Raw genomic sequence first — 11,822 nt, forward strand, 5'->3', positions numbered from 1 at the left:
GTATTTGGAGGCCAACAACAACGGGGAGGTGCAGGTGGGGGTAGTATGGGAGGCGCTGAAGGCGATGGTCAGGGGAGAGTTCATCTCCACCAGGGCTCACAGGGAGAAGAGAGAGGGCAGGGAAAGGGAGAGGTTAGTGCGGGAGATCCTAAGGGTAGACAGGAGATATGCAGAGGCCCCCGAGGAGGGACTACTTAGGGAGCGGCAAAGTCTCCAGACGGAATTCGACCTGTTGACCACAGGGAAGGCAGAGGCACAGTGGAGGAAAGCACAAGGGGCGACGTACGAGTATGGGGAGAAGGCGAGCCGGATGCTGGCACATCAGCTCTGTAAGAGGATGGCAGCGAGGGAGATAGGTAGAGTTAAGGATAGCAGGGGAACTACGGTGCGGATTGCGGTGAAAGTAAATGAGGCATTTAAGGACTTTTATGAGGAGCTGTACAGATCTCAGCCCCCAACGGGGGAAGAGGGGATGCGACGATTTCTAGATCAACTGAGGTTCCCGAGGGTGGAGGAGCAGGAGGTGGCTGGTTTGGGGGCGCCAATTGGGTTGGAGGAGCTGGTTAAAGGACTGGGGAGCATGCAGGCGGGGAAGGCCCCGGGGCCAGATGGGTTCCCGGTTGAGTTTTACAGGAAGTATGCGGACCTGTTAGCCCCGTTGCTAGTGAGGACTTTCAATGAGGCAAGGGAGGGGGGGACCCTGCCCCCGACAATGTCCGGGGCACTGATGTCTCTGATCCTGAAGCGGGACAAGGACCCACTGCAATGTGGGTCGTATAGACCGATCTCGCTCCTCAATGTGGATGCTAAGTTGCTGGCAAAAGTGCTGGCTACGAGAATTGAGGACTGTGTCCCGGGGGTGATTCATGAGGACCAGACGGGATTTGTAAAGGGCAGGCAGCTAAACACCAATGTGCGGAGGCTCCTCAATGTGATTATGATGCCCTCGGCGGAGGGAGAGGCGGAGATAGTGGCAGCTATGGACGCGCAGAAGGCCTTTGACCGGGTGGAGTGGGAGTATCTCTGGGAAGTGTTGCGGAGGTTTGGGTTTGGGAAGGGGTTTATCAGGTGGGTTAAGCTCCAATATAGAGCCCCGGTAGCGAGTGTGGTTACGAATCGGCGGAGGTCGGAGTATTTTCGGCTGTATCGAGGGACGAGGCAGGGGTGCCCCTGTCCCCCCTGTTTTTTTTTTTTTTTTTTTTTTTTTTTTTATAAATGTTTTATTGAAATTTTTTTCCCCAAACAACAATTTTTCCCCTCTTACAAAGCAAACGCAACAATAACAATACAGAAATTTTAAACAATACACAAGTAACAAAACCCCTTTATCTTTGACCTAAACTAAACCCCCCCTCCCCCCCCCCCCCCCACTCCCCCTGGGTTGCTGCTGCTGGTCATCTGTCTTCCCTCTAACGTTCCCCTAGGTAGTCGAGAAATGGCTGCCACCGCCTGGTGAACCCTTGAGCCGATCCTCTCAGGGCAAACTTTATCTGCTCCAGTTTAATGAACCCCGCCATATCATTTACCCAGGCCTCCAGTCCGGGGGGTTTCGCCTCCTTCCACATGAGTAGGATCCTGCGCCGGGCTACTAGGGACGCAAAGGCCACAACGTCGGCCTCTTTCGCCTCCTGCACTCCCGGCTCTTCCGCAACTCCAAATAGAGCTAACCCCCAGCCTGGTTTGACCCGGGCCTTCACCACCCGCGAAATCACTCCCGTCACTCCCTTCCAATACCCTTCCAGTGCCGGGCATGCCCAAAACATATGTGCGTGGTTTGCCGGGCTCCCGCCACACCTCCCACATTTGTCCTCCACTCCAAAGAACCTGCTCAATCTTGCTCCCGTTATGTGTGCTCTATGTAGCACCTTAAATTGAATCAGGCTAAGCCTGGCGCATGAGGAAGAGGAATTTACCCTGCTTAGGGCATCAGCCCACATACCCTCCTCTATCTCCTCCCCTAGTTCCCTGTCCCCCCTGTTGTTTGCATTAGCAATTGAGCCTTTGGCCATGGCATTAAGGGACTCCAGGAAATGGAGGGGGGCGGTCCGAGGGGGAGAGGAGCATCGGGTGTCGCTGTATGCGGACGACCTGTTGCTGTACGTGGCAGATCCAGTGGAGGGGATGGTGGAGGTCATGCGGATCTTAAGGGAGTTTGGGGACTTCTTGGGCAATAAGCTCAATGTAGGGAAAAGTGAGCTCTTTGTGGTGCATCCAGGGGACCAGGGAAGAGGGATAGACGACCTACCGTTGAGGAGGGCGGAAAGGAGCTTTCGGTACTTGGTGATCCAGGTAGCTAGGAGCTGGGGGGCCCTACACAAACTTAATTTGACGCGGCTGGTGGAGCAGATGGAGGAGGACTTCAAAAGATGGGATGTGTTGCCACTCTCGTTAGCGGGCAGGGTACAGTCGATTAAAATGATGGTCCTCCCGAGGTTTCTTTTTGTGTTCCAGTGCCTTCCTATTATGATTACCAAGGCCTTTTTAAAGCGGGTAGGTAGGAGCATCATGGGTTTTGTGTGGGCAAACAAGACCCCGAGGGTAAGGAGGGGGTTTCTGGAGCGTAGTAGGGACAGGGGAGGGCTGGCGTTGCCTAATCTGGGTGACTATTATTGGGCAGCCAACATGGCGATGATCCGTAAGTGGGTAATAGAGGGAGAGGGGGTGGCATGGAAGAGGTTGGAGGTGGCGTCCTGCAAAGGAACGAGCCTGAGGGCGCTGGTGACGGCACCGCTGCCGCTCTCGCCGACAAGGTACACCACGAGTCCGGTGGTGGTGGCAACGCTAAAGATCTGGGGCAGTGGAGACGACATAGGGGTGAGATGGGAGCCTCGGTGTGGTCCCCGATCCGGGAGAACCATCGGTTCGTCCCAGGAGGGATGGACGGGGGGTTTCGGAGCTGGCATCAGGCAGGGATCAGAAGGATGGGCGACCTGTTGAGAGACGGGACATTTGTGTGCCTAGGGGCGCTGGAGGAGAAGTTTGGGTTTCCCCCGGGAAATGCGTTCAGGTATATGCAAGTGAGGGCGTTTGTGAGGTGGCAGGTGAGGGGATTCACGTTGCTCCCGACACAGGGGATTCAGGACAGGGTGATTTTGAGTGTATGGGTTGGAGAAGGCAAGGTTTCGGCGATATATCAGGAGATGAAAGAAGAGGGGGAGGCTTCGGTAGAGGAGTTGAAGGGCAAGTGGGAGGAGGAGTTGGGGGAGGAGATTGAAGAGGGTATGTGGGTTGATGCCCTGAGTAGGGTTAATTCCTCTTCCTCATGTGCCAGGTTCATCCTGGCATCCTCATAGTTTAAGGTCATTCACAGAGCGTATATGACAGGGGCGAGGCTGGGTAGGTTCTTTGGGATGGAGGACAGATGTGGGAGGTGCTCGGGAAGCCCGGCGAATCACGCCCACATGTTCTGGTCGTGCCCGGCACTAGATGGGTTCTGGAGGGGTTTCGCGAAGACTATGTCCAAGGTGGTGAAAGCCCAGGTCAAGCCAAGTTGGGGGCTGGCATTATTTGGGGTAACTGACGAGCCGGGAGTGCAGGCGGCGAAAGAGGCCGGTATTCTGGCCTTTGCGTCCCTGGTAGCCCGGCGGAGTATCTTGCTCATGTGGAAGGACGTGAAGCCCCCTAGTGTGGAAGCCTGGATAAATGACATGGCAGGGTTCATTAAGCTGGAGAGGATAAAGTTTGCCTTGAGAGGGTCTGCGCAGGGGTTCATCAGGCGGTGGCAACCGTTCCTAGACTATCTCGCGGAGCGTTAGAATGTGGTTGGTCAACAGCTGCAGCAACCCAGGGAGGGAGGGGGGGGAGGGGGGGCGGGGCGGAGGGGGGGGGGTTCTTTCGGGGGGGGGGGGGGGGGTATTTGGGCGGGCGGGAGAGGGGGTTTTCCCTAGGGGTACTTGTAAAAAAAGCATATGGGAGGGTTATTATGTGCGGGAGAAACCCATTGTATAAGTTCTGTAGTATGTTTGATTGATACGTTTATGTTCTGTTCTTTTCTCTTTCTCTTTTCTTTTACGGGGGGGGGCTTTAATTGGTTGAAAATTTTTGTTGGAAAAACTTTGAATAAACATATTTAAAAAAATATATATATATATATATAATCACATGAAGTAGACTTATTATTAATTAATATTATTTTTTAAACATTTTTGGTTAATGTAGTTACACACTTCTAACCCTTCCATCAGATCAGCCAGACTAACAGGCATCGTTGTGGGAGTATTGCTTCTGGTACTACTACATGCCAATTGGTAAACAGAGTCAGGCTGGACAAGGACCATTTTTTACTGCAGTCTGCTCAAGGTGCCCAGTATCAAAATGTAGCTCTAGGTGACTAACAGGGAAAATCATTTATTATTGGAATCACATTATTAAGATCTTCCCTAACTATTTGCTCTTTACTAAATTGTCTTTAGAGGGATTATTGTTCTTTCGAGGGATATGATCCCCGGAAGGGTAGGGGTTTTGGTTCAGACGGACAACATGGTGGGTGTAGGCTTTAAGGGCTGAAGGGTCTGTTCCTGTGCTGTAATTTTCTTTGTATTCTAGTTGGAACATGCATTACTCCATTGAACAATCAGATTTAAATCATGCTATATTTACAGATCCAAATTAACCCTTCCTAGTGTCTGAATGAAAAGTACAGAAATAATTGCACCATGTTGAGACATTGATCAATTAATAGACTGTAAGTTCGTTCGTACATCTGCAACTATGATCTTGCCCCTGTCTTGCCTATTGCAGCACCAGTGCTCGGTGTGCTCAAAGAAACATAGGACCAGGAGAAGGCCATTCATCTCTTTGAAGCTACTCCACCATTCAAATAGAAATCGCTGGCTTTGAAAGCAGACCAAGGCAGGCCAGCAGCACGGTTCAATTCCCGTACCAGCCTCCCCGTACAGGCGCTGGAATGTGGTGACTAGTGGCATTTCACAGTAACTTCATTTGAAGCCTACTACTTGTGACAATAGCGATTTTCAGATAATGGGTGATCTGTAAATTAACTAAATTTTCCCACCTTAGCTCCATTGCCTTATCCAATAATAATATCAGTGTCAGTCTTGAAACCACCAATTGCTGCAGCATCCAGAGCTTTCTGAGGGTGTGAGCTCTAGATTTCAATTACTCTTTGTGTGAAACAGTGCCTCTTGATTTCTCTTCTAATGGCCTGGCTCTAAATTTATGATTATTCCCTCATTCTTGATTGCCCCACCAGAGGAAATAGTTTTTAAAAGTAAATTTAGAGTATCCAATTATTGTTTCCAATTAAGAAGCAATTTAGCGTGGTCAATCCACCTTCCCTGCACATCTTTGAGTTGTGGGGGTGAGACCCACACAGACAGGGGGAGAATGTGCAAACTCCACCTGGACAGTGACCTGGGGCTGGGATCGAACCTGGGTCCTCAGCTCCATGAGGCAGCAGCGCTAGCCACTGCGTTACCGTGCCGCCCTCCAGAGAACACCTCAAATCAGATCACCTTTCAATCTGACCGTGCTCAAGGGAATATTTGAAGCAAGCAAAAATAAGCTTCCAAGATAAATGAAACCTTAATGGACTATTTGTACTCACCTGGCGCACTGCTGCATTTCCAATCGAGCCTGGATATCTCTCCCTTAGCATTGGTCTCAAATCATTGTACCACATTATAGAAATGTTGGTCTGTGATGTAGCATTCCGGGTGTCCGTCGCAGTCAGGTACTTGGGCTTATGGAGCAGCTGGTGATTTTAAAGTCATTGAGAGAAGAAGAAAATTAAAAATGAATGCTATCCTCAGCAGTTTACAGCCTTTAGCGGAGTCTCAGGACTATTAACATTTCAAATACATTTTTTAAATTGCCAAAAGCACAATGTAAGCTAAACTGTCTCTTAAATTGATTGCTCTGCTGAAATTATCAGTCGAATCGAAAAGTAGAATACTGCCCAAGACACACTTTGCATATTACTACAGAAAAATCAACCCAATAATTGTCAGAAGGGCAGTTGTTTAGCCAAAGTGACTTGAAGAAATTAAAAGTACTGTTTCATACAATATAAAAAACAGCAGTATCAGAAAATCTGACATTTAATTTTGTTTTATTCTTTGATTTGAGATACTATAAGTTCCATTTAACCTCCTCTACAAGAACTGATTATTTTACGGCTCCTTTGTACTTATGGTGATTCTGCCACACCCAATTTTGAAAGTACTGCCAAAATGTAAAAAAAGCGAAGTGAGCAGAAAATTATTTGAAGAAGTTGTTTAACTGTTCCTCTAGAAGTTGTAGTGCCACTGGTGGAGGCATTGGTGGTGCTCTTTCAGGAATCAGAGGCAGGAAGGGTCCCAGAGGACTGGAAAGTGGCTAATGTAACGCCACTGTTTAAGGGAGTGAGGCAGAAGACGGGAAATTATAGGTCGGTTAGCCTAACTTTGGTCATTGGTATGATTTTAGAGTCCATCATTAAAGATGAGATCGCGGAGTACTTGGAAGTGCATGGTAAAATAGGACTGAGTCAGCACGGCTTCGTCAAGGGGAGGTCAGGTCTGACAAATCTGTTAGAGTTCTTTGAGGAAGTAACAAGGAAGTTAGACAACGGATAACCAGCGGACGTTATTTATTTAGATTTCCAGAAGGCCTTTGACAAGGTGCCGCATAGGAGACTGTTAAATAAGTTAAGAGCCCATGGTGTTCAGGGTAAGATCCTGGCATGGATAGAGGATTGGCTGACTGGCAGAAGGCAAAGAGTGGGGATAAAGGGGTCTTTTTCAGGATGGCAGCCGGTGACTAGTGGTGTACATCAGGGGTCGGTGCTGGGACCACAACTTTTCACAATATACATTAATAATCTGGAGGAAGGATCTGAAGGCACGGTTGCTAAGTTTGCAAATGATTCAAAGATCTGTAGAGGGGCAGGTAGTATTGAGGAAGCAGGCGGACTTCAGAAGGACTTGGACAGGCTAGGAGAGTGGGCAAAGAAGTGGCAGATGAAATACAATGGTGTAAAGTGTGAGGTTATGCACTTTGGAATGAGAAATGGAGGCAGGTATTTGCTAAATGGGAAGCTACTTCGGAAATCAGAAGCACAAAGAGACTTGGGAGTCCTTGTTCACGATCCTCTTAAGGTGCAGGTTCAGTCGGCAGTTAGGAAGGCAAATACAATGTCAGCAATCATGGCGAGAGGGCTGGAATACAAGACCAGGGATGGACTTCTGAGGCTATATAAGGCTCTGGTCAGACCCCATTTGGAGCATTGTGAACAGTTTTGGGCCCCGTATCTAAGGAAGGATGTGCTGGTCTTGGAAAGGGTCCAGAGGAGGTACACAAGAATGATCCCTGGAATGAAGAGCTTGTCATATGAGGAACGGTTGAGGACTCTGGGTCTGTACTCGTTGGAGTTTAGAAAGATGAGGGGGGGGATCTTATTGAAACTTACAGGATACTGCGTGGCCTGGATAGAGTGGACATGGAGGGAATGTTTCCATTTGTAGGAAAAACTAGAACCAGAGGACACAATTTCAGACTAAAGGGACGATCCTTTAAACAGAGATGAGGAGGAATTTCTTTAGCCAGAGGGTGGTGAATCTGTGGAACTCTTTGCCACAGAAGGCTGTGGAGGCCAAATCACTGAGTGTCTTTAAAACAGAAATAGATAGGTTTTTGATCAGTAAGGAGATCAGGGGTTATGGGGAGAAGGCAGGAGAATGGGGATGAGAAAAATATCAGCCATGATTGAATGGCGGAGCAGACTCGATGGGCTGATTGGCCTAATTCTGCTCCTATGGTCTTATTGTGACAAATGCCAATTGCTGGCAACAACATAGACAGGGTAGCTTACAACCCCCTCATCACATGACCACAAATGAATGAGGTAGATGAGAGCAAGTGCTTTTCAAACTAAGTCTAGTAAGGACCTTCCTGAGACTCTGGGGAAGATTGGTGATACAATGACACAGTGGTTAGCACCGCTGCCTCACAACGCCAAGGTTCTGGGTTCAATTCAGATCTCGAGTGACTGTGTGGAGTTTGCACAAACTTCCCATGTCTCCATGGGTTTCTTCCAGGTGCTCCATGTTTCCTCCCACAATCTAAAGATGTACAGGTTAGGTGGATTGGCTATGTTAAATTGCCCTCGGTGGGGTTGCGGGGATAGGGTGAGGGGTTGGGTCTTGGGAAGTTGCTCTTTTGGAGGTTCAGGGCAGACCAATTTCATTTTCCATTTTCACCAAATGGGCCGAATGGCCTCCTTCTGCACTGTAGGGTTTCTATAATTTTGCAGCCAGATAGTGAAACCAACGGTCACATTTTAAATAAACTGTGTACAACCGGTGCAGGGTAATTCACTGCATGATGTTCACAGGTCTGATTTCAGAGCCCCAATGTTTCCATCTCAGTGCTTGCTGTCAATTTCTGAATCCGATTGGTTAAAGAGATAAACAGTTGTTTTCCTCATTCATTCAATTCCAGATGCTCTGTTTATTTTGCTGTGATTATATCGGCTCCCACTTGCCACTTGTCAAGCAAAAGTTTAAAAATTGATACATGCAAGGGCAAGCCTAACTCAGGGCAGTCACTGGTTTTGATGCCTTGCCAGAGCAAATTATGGACCAATATGCTCCACGTTCAAACCATGTCAATTTGACAATCGTGATGGCTCAGACATGTAGTAGCTTCAAGCGAAGAGATTCTACAATAAAAGGGAACTGGTTTAATCATGGCCGGCCTTGCTCATAGCGTTACCACTGCTTTGAACAAGAACCAACAGAAAGAACCAACTAATGACTGCTGGAAATAGTGTCCTGATGATCCCAGCAGGATATAATTGCTGATGCTGACATCCATTCAATATAAATGATTCACATTGGGATGTAATAAGGCTGTTTTGTTTCTGATAATGAGTGCCTGCTTACACAGGGTAGAATATTATAGAAGCCTTACACAGAAGCATCACAGAATAGAGGCAACCTCTTCAGAAAATCATGAAGGAACTTGTTGCTAAACTTCCCCTGCTTGTCTGTTTATGCTTGGACAGTTAAATGTAATTCTTCGTTTTAATTCATAGAGTTTTTATTACAGTGCAGAAAGAGGCCATTCGGCCCATCAAGTTTGCAACCCGCCCTTGGAAAGAGCACCCCACTTAAGCACAGGCTTCCACCCTATTCCCGTAACCCAGTAACCCGACCTAACTAAGGGGCAATTTAACGTGGCCAATCCACCTAACCTACACATCTTTGGACTGTGGGAGGAAACCGGAGCAACCGGAGGAAACCCACGCAGACACGGGGAGAAAGTGCAAACTCCACACAGACAGTCACCCGAGGCCGGAATTGAACCTGGGACCCTGGAGCTGTGAGGCAGCAGTGCTAACCACTGTGCTGCCCTAAATTGTTGAAGATTTAAAAAAAAACATTTATTTTACTTCTTTTCTGGTCTATTTTCTCTTTCTTAATCCAATCTCTTTTTTCTTCTATTTTCTTTCTGTACCTGATTTTACAGTGAATTTGCCCATTGTCAGGTGTGCTGTCAATTTCGCAATCCCTCAATCTGATTGGTTAAAGAGATAAACAGTTGTTCCAGATGCTGTGTTTGTTTTGCTGTGATTATATCGGCTCCCACTTGCCACTTGTCAAGCAAAAATGTAAAAATAGAAGCATGCAAGGGCAAGCCTAACTCAGGGCAGTCACTGTCTATGATGCCTTGCCAGAGCAAATTATGGACCAATATGCTCCTCGTTCAAACCATGTCAATGTGACAATCGTGATGGCTCAGACATGTAGAAACATTTTTATCATAGCAGCAATTGGGTTTAATGATAAAATATGCTACCTACAACCTCAAGGATAGAGAAAGATTTGAACCCAATGAGAAATGTGGCATTCTTGGAAGTCATCCAGAGCCCGAGACTGATGCCAAAAAATGCAAAACTGCCCTTGGCATGAAGTCTTTTAATCGCATCACAAATTTTGTTATTTTGATTCCTATATTGGTTATAGATTTTACCAAAATAACTTAAACAGTGCTTTAGTTCTCAAATGTAAACAATTTATAAACATCCCCCCAAAAAAGGATGTTCCTAAGTGTTTGTTTCCACCTCCAGTTTACTAGCATTTCAGGAGCTTTGCGCAGTTTGCAGCGGGCAGATGAGAATATTATTAACATTTAAAAGTTGTGGTTCAATTACATCTGTCAAACTCTGATGCCATTTCCAATCAGTACCAGACCTGCCAGTGAAACCTAGCAGAATCATGGCCATAAATTTGAATCTTGAAATATTTGATATTTCCTTGTAGGCCAGGAAAAGCCGGAATGCTCCTCCAGACCGCTGAAGGCAGATCTTAGTCCTCCCTTGCTCAGGCCTTCCTTCCTATTCCCCTCACCACTTCCCTTGTACTGCACACTTTGATCCCTGACTGCCGCTGCCTCTTATCACCGCCGCCCTACTCCCATCTGCTAACCAAGTCATGATTCCCTCTGGTTCAAGTGGGTGTCCTTGCTGTAACAAGGGGTTTAAAATGTCCAGAGTTTCATGTCTGCCTTAGCCCTGCAGTCACAATTACACCCCAAGTTAATATTGGGGGTTTTACATTAATTTCAATCTTGCATGCAATGCCAAATTGCTGACAGGTAAACAAGACAGGGTAATTGGGTTTTATTCAAAACCTTCTCCCTTCCCTTTCTAAAATATAGTGGGTGATTATTTGAGTGAAGTTATGCCTTGTGACCTTCCAATGAAAGGCCGCAGGGTGACAGAACCTCGCCATAAAACTCCTCTGTTTTTCTCCATTTTAAAATTTCAAACTACAACCTCTGTCTGCACATTCGCACCACAATGAGACCTCAGTCTTTAGTCTAAAAACCTACCTTTTCTTCTGTCCATGGTACCTTAAATTGTTCATGCCCCTGGGTTTGGCAGAAGATTGTTGTCAAACGAAATAAAACCACAAAAAGAGAGTAAATCAAGCTCTTGTTACTAGCCATCTCTAGCTGTTGCAACAAGCACACACTTTTGTCTTGCTCTCTCTCCCTCTCTCTCGTCACAGACTAATGTGCAATCTTGTGATTCTAATCAGAGTCCACAGAGCACTTAAAAGCCTTTCTTTTTTTATTTACGTCATTCCAGACTTCCTTTGATTGGCAAATAAGGAATGAGTAAGAGATTATCTTCACCGAGATGTACTGTGATCATTGGCTTATCTGTCTTGCATGTTTTTTTAAAAATGTAACCAATCCAAATTGAGCATAAAGATATCTTGGACATTTCAAGCTGTTTCTGCCTCTACTGGGAAAACAATTGACTCCAGCAAAACCAGACAGATTTTCGCAAAAATAAATGCCAGCACACCAAAGCCAAATAACAAACATTCGCATTTAGTTTTTGGTCTCACAGAGATCGCTAAAAGATTCTGAAGGATTGTCTCTAAAACAACAATAATAAAAATAATACCTAGCGCTTTTAACATAATAAAGCATCCCTATGTTATTCACAGCAGAATTATAAAACAATGTATGACACCGAGCCACAAAGGGAGATAGAGGTAGATTTTAAGTAGAGTTGTAAAGGTTGAAAGCAAGAGGAAATACAAGCAGAGAGCTGTAGGGAGGAAATGACTGACCTTGAATTCAATGCAACTGAAGGTGTGTCCAACAATGGTGGAGCGATTTAAATTAGGGATACTCAAGAGGCCAGAATTAGATGAATGCAGATATCTTGGAGGGCTGTTGAGCTGGAAGGGATTACAGAAAAAGGGAGGTGGACGAGACCTTGGAGGGAGATGAAAATATTGGCTGGAAATCAGTTTGGAAGGACTCAAGCATGGAGATCCAGGAAACTGATTTTGAAGGTTGCAACA

General features: G+C 46.6%; 1 protein-coding gene across 1 annotated transcript in view; it reads right to left on the reverse strand.

The window, feature by feature from the left end:
* Positions 1-11,039, reverse strand: part of qpct (glutaminyl-peptide cyclotransferase) — a 40,292-nt gene extending 29,253 nt beyond the window's left edge. The window contains exons 1-2 of the mRNA XM_072511834.1: positions 10,834-11,039; positions 5,567-5,713 (exon numbers count right to left, since the gene is read on the reverse strand). Coding sequence (XP_072367935.1) covers positions 5,567-5,713; positions 10,834-10,950 — 264 coding nt within the window. The 5' untranslated portion in view covers positions 10,951-11,039. The remainder of the gene's footprint in view (positions 1-5,566; positions 5,714-10,833) is intronic.
* Positions 11,040-11,822: the final 783 nt, after the last annotated feature.

Source organism: Scyliorhinus torazame, chromosome 1 (assembly GCF_047496885.1).
Source record: "Scyliorhinus torazame isolate Kashiwa2021f chromosome 1, sScyTor2.1, whole genome shotgun sequence".
In the NCBI taxonomy this organism is placed as follows: Eukaryota; Metazoa; Chordata; class Chondrichthyes; order Carcharhiniformes; family Scyliorhinidae; genus Scyliorhinus; species Scyliorhinus torazame.